The sequence below is a fragment of the Lissotriton helveticus genome, chromosome 8 (genome assembly GCF_964261635.1).
Source record: "Lissotriton helveticus chromosome 8, aLisHel1.1, whole genome shotgun sequence".
NCBI classification, from domain to species: domain Eukaryota; kingdom Metazoa; phylum Chordata; class Amphibia; order Caudata; family Salamandridae; genus Lissotriton; species Lissotriton helveticus.
This window is the reverse complement of record NC_136069.1, coordinates 297,718,222-297,735,426: the sequence shown is the minus strand read 5'-3', so window position 1 is coordinate 297,735,426 and position 17,205 is coordinate 297,718,222. Positions and strand designations below refer to the sequence as shown.

The following is a 17,205-nucleotide window of genomic DNA, read 5'->3' as shown; positions in this document are numbered from 1 at the left end:
TTTAAGTCCCTCTTGCTTTCTTAAATTTCCTCTTGAACTTAAGACTTCGGCTTACTGGACGAACACAGCTACAAAGACGACGTCTTGAGGGATTGACCTTAAGAACAGGAAGGGGTCTGAATTTGATTGAGACCAAAACGGGACATGCATAGTTTCTTACGATGTTTGGCAACTTGCAGCTTAGCTTTAAGGTCTTTAGGGGCACAAGGGCACATTCCTCCAAAAACCTGGAGCTGTGCCACAAACCAAAAAACAAGAGGCGCGTGTTGATCCATCAACAACATCTGTTTACGACAGGTACGGCAGGCTTTGAACCCCGTTCTAGGATCCCTTGCACAATGAAATTCAGTCTGGGAAAAAATAGCCAAACCAAATCCAACACATTGGAAGGCGCAGAAAGAAAGTAACGAACGTCAGTGCAGATGGGTCACATTTATAAGTTCTGCAATGTCACTTCCAGGGCAGAACGTAGAGCCGCACTCGACCACCTGTTGGTGCATGGGTACACTAATTGAAAAACTTACAAAACCAGTCCAGCACCTGCAGGATTTTTAAGTGTGAAGAATCTGGGGTCACAAGTACACATCAGAACATTGCAATCACATAAACAGCACATATCCAAGATAAACTATTTCATCTGTTGTGTATCTTTCAGCAGAAATCAAACCCAATTGATCAGAAGATGCCCATAATATACAAATACGTTACCTTTTTAATTTTTTAGGACTCTTCAAATCATAATGGGTAGACAAGTCGTGGATATTCATCTATAAAGATTAAATAAAATTACAGTTGAAACATTTTTTTTACTTGGTTTGAGGGAGAGTGCTATGGTAAATGCAAAATACAGTTGGCGTCATGATATGGTTTCACAAAAGCAATCAAAAGTAAATTGAATATACACACACACAAAACCACTCACCAATGGCCTTCAGCTGTGAGTTTCAAGTGGAAGAGAATCTGTAGCCCAGTGCATTCTAGGTAATGTGGTCCATCTTTGTAAAGTTGCAGTTCTTTCAATGAATAAAAGCTTGGTAAGTCTTAATTTCTTTAAAATCGTTCACTCATGAACTCTTTGGTGGAGTACAGAAGGTACAGAGCGAAAACGATGTTTGCATCTTAACATTCAAAGACTTGTGCCTTCTTAACTGTCCAACAAACATGTTACTGCAAGTGTCATACCACTCTGGTGCAAGCCATTGGACTGAGAACCATTTTATGCAATGTGGCTGCACTCAAAACAGGACTGGCACTCACCAGTAGCCTTTAGCTGTGAGTTTTAAGAGAAACCCTAACTGCGCATTTTGGTCAATGCACTCCATGTTTGCAAAATTGCAGTTCTTCAAATGGAGCAATGCTTGATAATGTATTCCAAATATTTCATTTTCTCCTCTGACACGTTTAGCTCTTTATGTGCTTTTTGCTGGAGCCATGCCGGTAAACCTTGTTCCCGACGCGTCTTGAAGAATAATTAGCCGTGTGGATTTGAGCCGCCAGAGAGAGAAGAATTGAACTTTTCCTTTGCTGTGAATTTTTCTACCGAGTGGGCACTAGAAGTGGGCGCCAACCCTCAGAGGTACCCCTCGTTGGGAGTACCCCACCTTGGACTCTCCAGCCACGGTGCACAGGGTCCGTATTTAAATCGGTGGATCCCTGTACTTTGGCCCTTCTGTCCGGAGGAAGCCCATAGATACGTGTGGCTGAAACGCGACTGCGACGACATTCTGTGGAGGAGTCCGTTTCAAATGTGAATTTGTGCTAGATTGTAGCATAAGCGCCGGTTGAAATAATTAATTTGGGGTAATTAGTTTCTCCTGGCGCTGTTAGATAGGACTACCTGGGAGTGTAGCATTGAAATTCAGGAATGCACACAGATATACAAGTGTTTTTGTGTAAATTCTTTTTTTTGGTTTTTATTTTTGTAGGGCTGTGTTGTAAAATTAGTGTGTAAATATGTATATGTGATGTATATGTTGTATATTGTATTATATGGAAAGATTGAGTGCAAGTGAAGGTACTCTTGTTGTATATAATCATTTGTTGATTTTTTTTTGTGCTCCACCTAGTTGTTTGAGATATAGATATATATATATATATATATATGTATGTGATTGTAATTTGTGTATTCATTCCTTAAAAAATTCATTTTTGGATATATCTGGGTTTTTAATTTAACCTGGATTATAAATAAGAAATGCGTTACTTACCTGTAACTGCAGTTATCCAGTATTAGTGTCTTTCATAGATTCACATGCCTGACTCATTCCCCGTCGTCGAGACGGGAGCCTCCGGTATATAAAAAAGTAATGTCCTAGAGACATACATAGAAAAGAATAGGCCTAAGGATCCCACCTTAGTGTCCTATCCACGTCCTTTTGTAAAAAGGACCAGAATAGAGTAGGCCCAAGGGTCCCACCTTAGTGGCCTATCTGTGTCCTTTTGTAAAAAAGGACCAAAGTAAAGAAGCCAACCAATCAGCTACTACCTCCTTCTAGAACCTTCCTGTCAGGAGCCTAGGTATCTCAGATTTTCGTACGCACCAAGCTAGAAAGGCGTAAACTTGTTAGAGAGATAGGGGAGTTCTTCCAGGGGAGGCGGGAGGGTGCATGTGAATCTATGAAAGACACTAATACTGGATAACTGCAGTTACAGGTAAGTAACGCATTTCTTATCCAGTATTTGGGTGTCTTTCATAGATTCACATGCCTGAATCAGAGTAGCAAGCAATATATTATGCACATTTTTGATGGAACATCATATATGAGTCTGTAGATAATACATATCAGGCGATTGCAAACCACCAAAATGCATGGTCATGTAAATATTAGTAAAAGAATGTGCATAACAATAAAGGATGGAGGGATGTCGGAAGGCTCACCTCACTGGAATAGATGGCGAAGCACTGCTCGGCCCACTGCTGCATCCTTCATCAGCTCAGTATCCAGGCAATAGTGCCTGGTGAAGGTATGCGGGGACTTCCAGGACGCCGCTCTGCAAATGTCCAATACCGGCACTCCAGCAAACAGTGCCGCAGACGTGGACATGGCTCTTGTCGAATGAACTTTGACTCGTGAGTCCAAAGGTCATCCGGCCTTGTCATGGCAAAAGGTGATCGCCGAGGAAATCCACCTTGAAATGCTTTGTTTTGATAAGGGCATGCCTTTCCGTGGTCTACTAAAAACAATAAAGAGTTGAGATGATTTTCGGAAGTGTTTTGTCTTATCAATGTAGAACTTAAGACATCTCTTCAGATCCAGCGAATGTAGAGTTTTCTCGGCTACAGTGGTAGGATTTGGAAAGAATGACCCGAGTACCACTGGTTCGTTGAGGTGGAAGTCCGAGGGGACTTTCGGAATAAACCGAGGATTAGTTCGTAAAATGACTCTGTCCTCCCTGAACTGTATAAAAGGATCTTGAATTGAGAGAGCCTGCAACTCACTGACCCTTCTGGCAGAAGTCAAAGCCAGGAGGAGGGCAGTTTTCCACGAAATAAATTTGATGTCTGCCCTATGGATGGGTTCAAAGGGGTGCTTCATTAATTGGTGAAGGACCACATTGAGGTGCCATGACGGAGGGATCGGTCTTGGACGTGGGAAGGACCTGAAGAGACCTTTAGGGAACTGCTTTATGAGTCGGTTTGCCCACAGGGATGGACCCTTAGAAGTCCTGGTGAATCTCGAGATCGCCGCCAGATGCACTTTGATCGATGCGTGTGCAAGGCCCGATTGCGCCAGATGTAGTAAGTATGGTAGCAGCTGCTGTGGAGTGATGTGGAAGGGGTGCAAGCCTTCGGCCACACACCAAGAGCAAAACTGCTTCCATTTTAGTGAGTAAGTTTTATTAGTGCTGTCCGCTCTAGACTGCAAGGACGTCTCTGCACTCCTGCGGGATGTTTAGGTGGCTGAATTCCCTGTATTCAGGAGCCAAGCTGACAACTTTAGAGAGCTCAGATTCGGGTGATGTACCTGTCCTTGGGACATTGTGAGCAGAGCTGGATGTTGGCGCAGGCGAATAGGTGGCTGGGCAGAGAGGCGGTGAAGGTCCGTGAACCAGTGCTGCCTCGGCCAGAATGGAGCGATCAGAATCAGAGTGCAGGGCTCCGACTTCATCTTCCTGAGAACCCTGGGTATCAGTGGAAATGGCGGAAAGGCGTACGCAAAGACGTTGCGCCATGCGATGGAAAATGCATTTCCGAGGGTTCCTGAGTGGTGATGCCTGCTTGCGAAGCTTGGGCATTTTGCGTTCTCTCTCGTGGCAAAGAGGTCTATTCGCAGAGTTCCCCATTCCGCGAAGATGTGTTCCAGCACTTCCATATCTAGCTCCCATTCGTGGGATGAATACCCCTCTCTGCTCAGAGCGTCCGCCAAGACATTGTCCTTGCCCGGGACGTACTCCGCTTTCAGCGTTATTCCATGTTGCAGAAGCCAGTTCCAGACTCTTTGCGATTCTCGAGATAGTGAGAGCGATCGCGTCCCCCCCTGCTTGTTCAGGTAGTGCATCGTCATGGTGTTGTCTGTCCTGACGAGCACTGGGGAGTTTCGAATGCGTGGTAGGAAAACTTGTAGAGCTAGGAAGACCGCTCTTAACTCCAATAGGTTGATGTGGAGTTGGGTTTCCTGTTTTGTCCATTTGCCATTGATCTGGAGTTCTTGGAGGACAGCTCCCCAGCCTTCTAGGGATGCGTCCGTCGTTATCACATGTGGCTCTGCGGGAAGCAGAAACGGCAATCCCTGTGACAGGTGTTTGAGCGATCTCCACCACTGTAAGTGGTTGACCATAGTTCGAGTGACTCGTATGCGGTCCTCGAATGATCCTGTACTCTGTGTCCATTGTTTCGTCAGCTCCTCCTGGAGTGGGCGCATCTTGAGGCGGCAGTGGGGAATGAGCATGATTAGGCTGTCCGGAATTCGGTTAAAACCGAGTCTGCCCGAAATAACCATACCGACTGCAAATCAGCTGACCCGGTTTAAACCGAGTATCGCTGAATTTTTCAAATTTATTTGACCACTTGGCCATTTGCACCTTTTCACCACTTGAGGGAGCCAAAGCAGTACAAACCCAGCATCCGCGCTAGGGATCGGTAATTTCATGAAACATTTCAGCCTCCTCCCGCTGTTCATGGCCTTTAAGCACACTTTTACTTTTAGCGCGGTGCTCTTGAAATGGGCGCTGCGCTTTGCACTCGGCGATGGTTCTGTGCCCCTCCCCGCCGTAGTGAATGTCTCCACCGGTGCTTAAGTTAAACCCCAAGCGCCATTGTCCTTTAATCTCAGCGCAGTGCCCTGGTTTTAATTGAAGTAACAAAGCTGTGAGCCTTATTTTTAAAAGTTATCATCCCCTTCGTGCTAAATATTAGGGACTGCTCTGCAACTCAATTATTTAAGAAGGCGGGTCTTCTCCATAAATGTGCAACTTCCTCCAAAGCCCAGAGTTTCAAGCCGGCCTAGGGTGTCCGCTCCTTCCAGTTCCACGGGGTCTGCCTTTTGTATTAACTGTGGGACTGTGACTCGCCGCCAGTGTCTGCGCCCTGAGGAGGAACTGGCTCCATACACCACAGGAGGTGCCGAGGTGTGCTTACACCCCCTGTTGAAACACTTCACAAGGCTTTGTTGCTCGTTCACCCGAGATTCAAAGGAGATTCAAAAATTAACACCTCGTACGATTTTATTGGGTGGGGGGTCACACCACAGGCAGCGCCTGCTGTAAACGTGCAAGAGGTGAGTCACCAGAGTTAGCATTGATAATTGCTATCTTTGGTCTTAGTCAAATCTTTATTATTGCTTGCGCTTTTATAAATGACAGAGCTTTGAAACAATTAGGAAGTAAACCTCTTCCTCGTAGCATTTCTTAATCTTAGCCCTGTGTGAGATGGGGCGGCGGAAGCAGTGGGCAGTATTGCATGCATTTATTTACTGCAGTTAAAGCGCCTCATGCTTCCTTCCTGCCGCTTCAAAGCGCCGAATGAGCACAATGCCGACCTTGTTCACAAAAAAAATGCCACATTCATGCTTTTTCATCATCAAATTTGTTTGGGTAGAGCTTTTGTGAAGAACCGAAGGCATCTCAAAAAAATCTTGTGTTAATAAGATGAACTGGAACCTTCGGAGCAGACTGCCCTACTACACACGGGGGTACTGAGAACAAGTACTGCACAGGCAGGAGTGGTGTAACCTCCCTATCCTGCTGTAAATAGATATAGCGCAGGCAGAAGTGCTTAGTTTGTTAAAAAAAAAAAAAAGTGCCAGGGCTTCGTCAGGAGGCCACTCTAGCTTGAGCTACTTTATTGCCCCTGCGAGTCCAGCCAATGACAGTACCAGCAGAACTATTAACATCACACTGCTACAAGTGTGACTAGTCAGGCCATTCCAGATACCCAAAGCTGTTAGAATGGCTTGAGCAGAGGTATTAGTCGTTTCTAATGTATCTCATTTAATAACACACTTTTGTATTAATTTCTAAATTAGACTAACAGCGTGGCAGACTGTCTTAAGAGTCGATGTTGACAATTCTGTCGAGCGCCGAAAGCCACTGGCTCAGATTAAGCACAGGCAGCCACTGAACAAGCGTCCCTCACACAGATAAAACAGGCAAAGCACACTTTCTTTTCACAAGCAGAGAGTACAGCGGAGAGACACCAGAAAGTCACTCGAGTTGAGCACACAGAGCAGCTACATAACAGGCGCTAGAACTGAAACAGTTCACTCATTAGGTGAGCAAGCTTCCGCCACCTAGGGTCGGTAAATAAATAACAGACAGCAGCAGTGCAAGAGTCTATCAAGCACACAATAGGAACAGCACAGCCATGCACCTTCCGTTGCACGCACAAAAGAGGCACAGCTCAAGTACAGCAGTGCAAGCCGTATGCACATTCACGGAACATGTACACCTCACAGTTGCAATAGACCTCCTCCACGCTCCATTAACTTCAGCAGCCACGGCAGTATGATATAGCAGAAACTCAACCCGAAGGTATTGTGGCTGTATATGAGCTGGGGCACCATATTTGAATATTGGATCCTATGGCACAGCTGGCCAATGGTACCCACGCGTAAACAACGCAGAAAATGCAATATATGCGCTGTGAGCCATTAGTTTGAAAGACACCAACCTGATTTGCGATTCTCAAATAGCGATTTTTAAGAAATCTCAATTCGAGAATCGCAAATAGGTATGTATGTACATAAATCGCATTTTTTTTGCGATTTCTTAAAATTCCTTAATTGCGATTAGCAAATTGCGAATCGCAATTAAGGAATACTTTCCCATTCATTTCGATGGGCCAGGAGGCCCATAGGAATGAATGGGAAGTTATTCTCAATTTGCGATTCGCAATTTGCTAATCACAAATTGAGAATAATTTCAAGGGTGCACACCCTGTTGCATCCCTGAAATATGCATGGGTGCACATGTGGCGCACATACATGCCCTAAGGACATGTATGTGCGTCACATGGCACTTTGAAAAATGCTAAAATTTGCATTTTTCAAGGAATTCGCAACTTACCACCAACTAGAAGTTGGTGGTAATTTTGCAAAATGTATTTGCTTCATACATTGCATTTAAGGAAACGCAAAATTTGCGATTCCTTAAATGCAATTGCAAAATAAGGAAACGCAATTTTTGTGATTCCTTGTTTTGCACCAGTTTTTGCTTTATACATACCATTTAGCAAATTCGCATTGGCAAAGGCCGAAATTCTGTGAATTTCTGCCTTTGGAAATGCAAATTTGCTTGATACATATGGCCCCAAATGAAGTACCAAACAGTGCTTCGCGCACACAAGTCGTGTGAGGGCGCTATATTGATGATACAATGCAATGCGACACTCTCTGAGCAGGAGAGGGGTGGCGACTCTGGAACACAGACTAACTTTCAACTTGCTGAGTGACCAATTCACGCTTTCGTTTAAAACAAGTATTTGCAATGCAATAGGTCTCGCATTTACGCAAGTTTGAGCTATTGACATTGCAAATAACAATGCCCTTTATTTTTGTTTTGTTTTTAAATACAGTGCCAATAGCTTACACTTGCATAAATGCAAGACTTATTGCATTGCAAATGCTTGTTAAATCTGAGCTGCAGAATCAAAGGACAATGGAAAGTATTTCATGGCTGTATTAATATTCTGAAATGTAGAGCAATATACAATTTCTGAAGAAAAACAAAAAAAGATTTTAAGGTTAAGACCCTAGAGGTATATATGCATATCATTAATGTTTAGCAAAATATAAAAATGTAGAAAAAAAAACATAAAATAAAAAATATCCAGGGCTGGTTGCTCCGTGGATTAATACACCCATTGTAGGGACCCGTCTTTGACTTCAAGGAACCTAGTTCAAATCCTGACACATCCATCCACTCAGCCTTTCATCTTCTGAGGTTGAAAAGACGAGTGCCATAGAGTCGGGAAACAATAAATATCAGTTATTTAGCACTGTGGTGCTCTTGCTCTTCGGGGCGAAAATACACTTTCTAAATACACGATCCGTTTGGCTCATACAACGTGTAACTTTGTATTATGCTTGTAGAGTGTCATTCTGGTGACACATATGAACACTTGTAAATCACGTCGGACGAAGCTCCCAGTGATATTGTAGGGTAAATTAGGAAAAATTATCCGAACTGTGAGAAGTTGCTGGCTGCCACAAACGATTCTCTGTAATTTGTACCTATATACACTGCTTGGTCTGGTCAGATTGTGACATTCTGGCATTCATCTCTTCAGCACACATCATGATCGCCCTTTTATCCACTTTAAATGTCATACAGTGTGGTCCTTACCATGGCTGGGGTCTGATGAAGAAAGCAAGCAATAATAAAAGCCAAGCGTTCCATAAACACCGGTAAAACACTGTTTCAGTTGTTTTTAATGGCGCGAAAATGAGTAACCACTGAAAAGCACTGTTTTTTTGAAGTTTTGAAATCACTGGAAAACACTGAAAAAACACCACCAGAATTTACCAAAAATAGAAACTGAAAACAGGAAAGCCTAAGCATGATACATGAGGACATCATGCCGAGGAGGGACTTGAAGGTGCGGACCGGAAAAGTCTTCCGTGATGCCACTGACGTGGCCAGGGAGATGAGTTTGACTTTTCTTTCCTGAGAGGGGAAAGCCTTGACGCGTTCCGTGTCTAGAGTCGCCCCAAGAAATGTAAGGACCGTGTTGGGTACCAGTGCCGTCTTTTCGTGGTTGAGGGTCAAACCTAGTCGGTGGAAAATATCCAGACAGGCGCTGGAGGATTTGGCTGCGCCGGTCGCAGATGGTGCCTTTACCAGCCAGTCGTCCAGGTATGGGAAGACCTGGTGTCCTTGTTGACGAAGGAAGGCTGCCACAGGGGAGAGGCATTTGGTAAATATCCGTGGAGCAGATTTGAGGCCAAACGGGAGGACACAAAATTGGTAGTGCTGGCCCGCTACAGCAAACCTGAGGTATTTCCTGTTCCCTTTGAGGATAGGAATATGGTAGTAGGCGTCCTGCAGGTCTAAGGACGTCATGTAGTCCCCTTCCTCCAGTAGTCCCAGGATTTCCTGGAGTGTTACCATACGGAACAATTGTTTCTTTAGGAACACGTTGAGTGCCCCGAGGTCGAGGATTGGTCTCCACTTTTTCCCTTTCTTGTGGATCAGGAAGAAGTGGGAGTAGAAACCCTTTCCTTTGTGGGTTGGTGGAACTCTCTCTATCGCTCCCTTCTGTAGCATGGAAGAGATTTCCTGAAGAAGCAATCGTAGGTGCCTGTGGGACCGTTTGCGAGGTGGTGTTGTCAGGGGGGAATTGTGACAAATTCTAGAGAATGTCCAAATTGAATGAGCTGGAGCACCCATCGATCTGTTGTTATCAATTTTCAATTGTCTAGGAAGTGTGTGAGTTTCCCTCCAATTTCTAAAAAAATTCGATGGTGGGTGGGCTGGCCATTGACACAAGTCATTGGCTGTTGCCAGCGGGTCTTCTCTGGTTCTTCCCCCTGTAGTTCGACTTGCCGTAGGAAGTCTGACGCCCTTGCTGCTGTTGTCGCGGTTGGTATAGTGTTCTGTTCTGGTTGTATGAATAGGAGGACCTGTTCTGGTAGGTGCCTCTATTAGAAGATTGCCCTCTACTTCTGTTTCCACGAAAGGACTGGTTTCGGAATTGCAGTGTTCCAAGGGCTTTGGCAGTGTCCGTGTCCTTTTTGATAGTAGTTAAGGCCTCATCAATCTTTTCACCGAAGAGATGCTGGCCGTCGTAGGGCATATCAAGAATCTTCGTTTGCACCTCCTGGCGGAAAGAGGTGGCTTTGAGCCAGCCTTGTCTTCTGAGTACGGCAGCACCTGCCAGTTGCCTGAAACCGGTCATGGCGACATCCATTGCGCAGTCAATGAGCTCGGAGGCAGATGTTTGGCCTTCCAAGAGAAGTGAATGAGCCTCCTCTTTTAAATCCTCTGGCAGGTTAGATAGGTAAGGTGCAATATCTGCCCAGAGTTGCCGATTGTAGCGGCCCAGAAGTGCTATTGAATTCTCCACCTTCACTGTCATGGCCGATGTGGTGGAGAAACGCTTGCCAATAGTATCCAGTTTTCTGCCTTCTTTGTCAGGTGGTGTGGACAGAGGCGATGCTGGGTTACGTGAGTTTTTCTGTGCCGCTTGGGTTACCACAGAGTCTTCTTTGGGGTGACCTGTGAGGCATGCTGGCGCCGATGAAGTCGCCTTGTATTTTTTATCGAGCCTGGGTACTACTACTAGGAGTGAAGCTGGTGTTTGCATCAGTAGTTTCCCTTGCTTCCATATAAAGTCAATGATGGGAATTGACCTGGTTGTCTTTTTAGTTGGCTCCTTGAAGTCGTACAGGAAGCACTCGGTTTCCTGAGTTTCCATAGCCATATGGAATCGTTTGGCTGCACGCTCTACAAGGTTGTGGAATCCACCGATGTCTGCGGGTGGTGATTCTGAGGACTGTGGTTCCGGGGAGGCCGGAGAAGGAGCGATATAGTCTTGATCTACATCTGGGTCTGACTCGTCATCCCGGACCTCGCCCTCTTCCTGGTCTCTTTCCTCGTCATCAGACGAGTGAATTTCTTGGACTGGCTCTTGTTCCCTACTAAGCACCAGTGGTGGCGGCTTGTGTCGGGACAGAGGAGTGGGTGCTTGTACAGCTGTAGGTGTAGGTGTAGTGGGTTTCTCTGGAAACCGCTGCTTGTAGTCCTGTATTAAGAATTGCAGGTCTGATACAATGGCTGCTGGTAGGCACACCATCGGTGTAACCTGTGTGCGGACTTGAGTGTGGACTGACTGCTCTATATGTTCCGCCTCTTCCAGTTCCTCATCGGTGCTTTGGCACTTGACCACCAGGTCTGATGGGCTTGTGGCTTGTGTGTAGAACTCTTCCTCCGACTCCTCGCCTTGTAATAGACAGGTTGGAGGCAGCTCTTGCACCTTACTGGGTGACGTCAGGTCAGGCGTAATTAGCCTCCTCGTGATTTTAATGGCGATATGGGATGTCTGTGGCGGCAAGGTATCCATGGCTTGAGATAGCAACTCAGACTCTTTCCATTTCCCTGTTGGCGTTGTCAGATGTGGCGCCGATGATGACGATGCATTACCAGGGGTCGTCGACGACTTCGTTGACGGTGTCGTCGTCGATATTACCTTCGTCGACGGTATTTTCCCTGTCGTCGACTGTGTCCCCGCTGACGGCGCTCTCGTCGACGTGTCCTTCGTCGACGGTATTTTCCCCGTCGTCGACGTGTCCTTCGTCGACGGGATGATCTTCGTCGACGGGACCATCGTCGACGGCTTCGACTTCGATGTCGACCTCGTCATCGACGATAAGGTCTTAGTCGTCGAAGGAGTGAATGGAATGGTCGACGACACTGGCATACTCGCCGTCGATGAAGGCGTTGTCTTCGTCGTCGAGGAGGTAATCGACGATGCTGTCGTCGTCGACACTGTCGACGTTGACAGTTTTTTGCGCTGAAGAGATAATCGACGCTGTCGTCGTCAAGGTCAGCGGTTGCTTCCTGGTGACAGGAAGATCCTTGCCAGACACTAAGGTTTTGCCCTCTGAGGACTTCTTGAGAGTCTTCTTAGGAGGGGTGTCTGAGGGGCTAGGGGAAGTAACCCTTGGCCTCTTCAAGGAAAATTGTGAAGTACCAGAGACACTCTCACCGTCTTCTGACACCAAGTCGTCTGTTCTGTTCTTCAGCCTGTTCAGCCAGAGTAGCAGGCGTCCTTCTCTGTCTTTGAGGGTCTTGTTTGAGAAGGTCCTACATATTTTGCAGTCCTTGGGTTGATGGTGAGGATAGAGGCAATACAGGCAGGTTTCATGTTTGTCCTCTATATGGAGCCTTTTCTTTCCACACGAGGAACAGGCTCTGAAGAGACCCTTCTTTTGGCCATCAGCCATAATGTAATAAGTTTGGTAAATTCGTTTTTTAAAGTAAGAAGAAGAAAAATCCTGAGGAGAACTCAGGTGGAGACTCCCTAGCACAACGTGCGGTAGAAAATCTGAGAGACCTAGGCTCCTGACAGGAAGGTTCTAGAAGGAGGTAGTAGCTGATTGGTTGGCTTCTTTACTTTGGTCCTTTTTTACAAAAGGACACAGATAGGCCACTAAGGTGGGACCCTTGGGCCTACTCTATTCTGGTCCTTTTTACGAAAGGACGTGGATAGGACACTAAGGTGGCATCCTTAGGCCTATTCTTTTCTATGTATGTCTCTAGGACATTACTTTTTTATATACCGGAGGCTCCAGTCTCGACGACGGGGAATGATTCAGGCATGTGAATCTATGAAAGACACCCAAATACTGGATAAATACTGAATCGATCCCTCTGTGCTTCTTTGTATTTGTATACATCTTTTTGATGTCATGTGCTCATGTACACGAGGGTAATTTGGGCAAAACACCCATTTTTTCCTAGTACTTTTTGCTGGAGCACAGCAGGCATACCAGGTACAGTAGAGCAGACTTATTGGCCTTACGAAAACGTCTTTCCTTCTGTCCTCTTCCGCTTGTAGCGCCGCTAAGGGGTCCTTATCGGTGCACTTGCTGCTGCTGGCGCCTGCCTCCACCTTCCCGCATCCGTTCCCTAGAAACTTCCTCCCGGCAGATTAACGTGTCTGGGGTGAATACTGTCAGTATATACAGCTTAAATGTCAGATCTCTGGTCAAACATCAGGCGGAGATCTTTGACATTGTTACTAAAGACTCCCCGGATGTGTTCTTCATGACCGAGACCTGGTTACAGGATGCGGATACTGCCATCCTAAACCTTGCTTTCCCCCCTGATTATACCGTAGCTACTCTTAATCGCGGCTCGAGAGGGGGTGGAATTGCAATGGCAGTAAAACGGCGTTTTTCCTATGAATGGAAAGAACTAAAGCTTCAGGGCTGCAAATGTGCCCGCTTTAGAATCTCACTTTCCCACTGTTACAGCCTCTCAGGTCTCCTAATATACCGGCCTCCGGGCTGCGATGCTGCCTTCAGGGCCGCTCTCCCGGACGTCATCAGCACAGAAACTCTTGGTTGTGCAAATTTTAACATGGTAGGCGATCTTAACCTACATTTTGATTGCACATTCTCACCCTCTATCAAGAGTTGTTTAGCCGATCTAGAAGCCTTGCAGCTCCTACAAAGAGTGTCATCCCTCACCCATTTAGGTGGGCACATACTGGACCCGTTCTTTACCACCCTAGAGGACATAACTATATGCCCACCTGTTCAGCTGACATGGACGGATCACATGCTGGTGAAAGCAGCTATTCCCGTGGTAGATCCTCTTTTTGTAACACAGCATAGAACCTCTCTCTCTCGTCAGTGGAGTAAATTAAAACTAGAAGATTTCTACTCTCTTCTAGAAAAGACACCCTTACTTCCCTTTTCGGATGTTGACTGTGGGTATGACACATTCTGCACCTGGATTGTCAAGGTCCTGGATTCTCTTATTCCCCTGGTACGTTCCAAGTGCCGGACTAAGCCCCATAGCCCGTGGTACGACGAGACCTTGGCGTCTCTTAAGAGAGAGTGTAGGCAAGCAGAAAGGCGATGGAGGAAAGCCTATGACCCTGTGCTCAAAACCTGCTACCTCACTTTATCCAAGGCGTATCATAGAGCGGTCTGTCGAACACGTGCTGCATACTATGCGCAGGAGTTTCGGAACAGCCCTAACCCCTCTAAACTAATCTTCAAGGTCCTAAAGGACCTTATGACTAAGAGGGCTTCTGCAGCAGAAATTTGCACTGACCTCCATTGCGAAAGACTGGCCTCTTTCTTTGTTCAAAAGGTGCAAGTAATCTATCGCACCTTTCCAACTATCATGCACCGCTTGGACTTAGGTGTCTGTCCAAAGGGCAACGATATGACCTTGGATATGCTGGCCCCCCTTTCTGAGGAGGGTTTTGATCTATTGAGCCTAAAAATCAAATCCGGCTCCCCTGCAGACCCTCTCATACCGGCCCAGTTTAAAAAACATGCAGGTAATATGCCGCTCACCCTTGTTGGCCCTTATCAACTTGTCACTGGCCTCAGGGAGTGTACCCACCAAGTGGAAGCAAGCGGTAGTTACACCCATCCTAAAAAAGCCTACCCTAGATCCTATAAAACCCGAGAACTATCGACCCATCTCACTGCTTCCGTGGGCTGCTAAAGTCACCGAAGCCCACGTGAATAGGATCCTGGCCGACCATCTTGCCAAAGTTAACATCTTGGATCCTACGCAAAATGGATTTCGAGCAGGTCACAGCACGGAGACTGCCTTGTTATACATGGTCGAACATCTGCGCTCCGTGCTGGACACCGGACGAACAGCAGCACTCTTGTTGCTAGACCTGAGTGCCGCCAACGATACGGTGTCCCACGAGATCCTGTTGCGGCGGTTAGAGGAAGCTGGGGTTAGGGGTTTGGCTTTGGGGTGGTTCCGCTCCTTCCTTTCCAACAGATCTTTTCAGGTTGCGATACCACCCGCCAAATCCACCTCTTACCCGCTCACCATGGGGGTTCCACAGGGATCATCTTTGAGCCCCACCTTATTTAATCTATATGTGAGTCCGCTGGCTGCGGTAGTCAAACGCTGGGACCTGACAATGGTGTCCTATGCGGATGACACACAGCTGGCGGTCACACTAAGTGGGGACTCAGCTGTGGATGCCCTCAACTTTTGTGAGGGGTTACGTGCGGTGGCCAATTGGATGAATCAAAACTGTCTCCAATTGAACACAAAGAAGACAGAGGTGATGGTGGTTGGGAAGCAACCTGGATGGTGGAATGACAACTGGTGGCCCCACTCTTAGTTTTATCTGCCAGACTAAGAGGGTGGCGGCCTCCTGTTTTGGAATTATTAGGGGTATCAGGCCGGTGCTTAAATTCTTCGATGCCCCTACCAGACAGCTTGTGGTCCAGGCCTCTGTACTATCCAGGATAGATTATGCCAGTGCCCTGCTAGCAGGTACGAATAAGGCAGAACTTATGCGGCTGCAACGAGTGCAGAATGCCGCCGCAAGAGCGGTATTAGGGCTGCCTAGACGTTCTTCAGCGTCTAAAGCATTACAAACGCTCCTTTGGTTACCTGTTGCTCGGCGGATCGAGTTTAAGGTGCTCTGCCTGGCTTTCAAAATTTTGAAAGGCACGGCCCCACCTATTCTGATGAACTTACTGACCCCATATGTTCCCTCTCGATCATTGAGATCGATGGGCCAGAATTTGTCAGCTGTTCCACGCTTTCGATTGAGCAGGACTGGAGGCCGCTCCTTTCGAGTAGTAGCCGCCAAATTATGGAACGCCCTTCCAAGTGAAGTTCGAGCTCTGGAAGATTTATTCCAGTTCAGACGTGCCATCAAAACCTTTCTTTTCAATGAAAATCCCTGATTCTGTTGCATTTTGTGATGTTGTGTTTTCTTTCTTGGCGCCAGGACGCCCCTTTGCTGGGGCAGCTGTGCGCGGTACAAAAACCATTAACATAACATAACATACCAGATAACAGTCAACAGTCAAACAAGATTTATTCGACAGTCATAAAAGCATTACAGATATAAAATTTGTTATATAAAAATAGAGTTAAAATTTACACAGAAATTTAGAACAAGGAATTCATTAAAGTAATAATTAAGAATCATCAGGTTAAGATACATCAAGTATTCAGGTATAAAGTGCATTTTCAAGAACCTATCCCTTTACATTTTTGTTTCTATTAATCCAGGCCCATCCTAAATATTTCGCCACAGCTATATATATTACAGGGCTTGGGTTTGTGCAGATGATTCTAGTAGCGACAATTCCACTCCGTGTGCCTAAAAATTTAGCCATGGGTCGCAGCCAGACTCTGCGCGGGGCAGAGTAAGCCGGACACACAAAGAGTAAGTGGCTAACTGTTTCTTTAGGATCTGGGCAAGATGGACAAGAGCTACTTCCACCATTAGACCATCTGGATGTGAAAGATCTGATAGGTATACTACCGATTCTCAGTTGAAAATAAAGTTTTCTATCCTGTGGCTTCGTTATGTCGTCCCAGAATGTCTCAAAATGAGTTTCATCCTTGAACTCCATAAACACCCCTGTTAGTGAAAGTGGGGGAATGGTCCTGAAGAGTTTCAAAGATATCATCTCCCAGTACAAGCCCTTGATAACCTTTTTCGAGGGAAATACAGCATTGGTTGGGTCTTCCCATGTCTCCACCAGACCCAGCTCTCTGAGAACCGCTCTAATTCCAGAGAGCCATTTTATCTGGTGAAAGACATCACTTTTGATAATGTCCAGAAGTCCCATAGCGAATATTTTCAACTCTGGCGTAACCCATATTCGCCTCCAATACAATACAGGACGGAGATTTGCAATAATCTCAATTGGTTTCATGCCTAGGTCCTGTAAAACCGGGCCTATGGGGCTACTGTGTGGGAGCATCACAAGGTTTCGTAGGAACCTGTTGTCAGAGGCAGTTAACTTACTTAGGTTCCCGTGTCCCCACATCTCAACCCCATAAAGTGCTGCACTCACGGCCTTTGCATTATAGACCGTAACTGCGGGTGCCATTGGGTTTGTTAGGGACCTGGCATGTTCGCGGTCAATGCCCCTGCGATTTGCCTATGTTTAAGAGTAGCCAGGTCAACCTGTTCGTTCCATCGTAGGTCATGCTGGATGGTAACGCCTAGATATGAAAACGATTTTACTTGCTCCAGGGGTAAGTTATTCATCAGCACCTTTCCTCTGAATGACTTATGTTGGTTAAAAGACATAA

General features: G+C 46.2%; 1 protein-coding gene across 1 annotated transcript in view; it reads right to left on the bottom strand.

The window, feature by feature from the left end:
* The window catches only part of RNF17 (ring finger protein 17), a 3,010,943-nt gene that overhangs the window by 2,749,727 nt on the left and 244,011 nt on the right, over positions 1-17,205 (bottom strand). Inside the window, exon 6 of the mRNA XM_078657063.1 lies at positions 709-767. Coding sequence (XP_078513189.1) covers positions 709-767 — 59 coding nt within the window. The remainder of the gene's footprint in view (positions 1-708; positions 768-17,205) is intronic.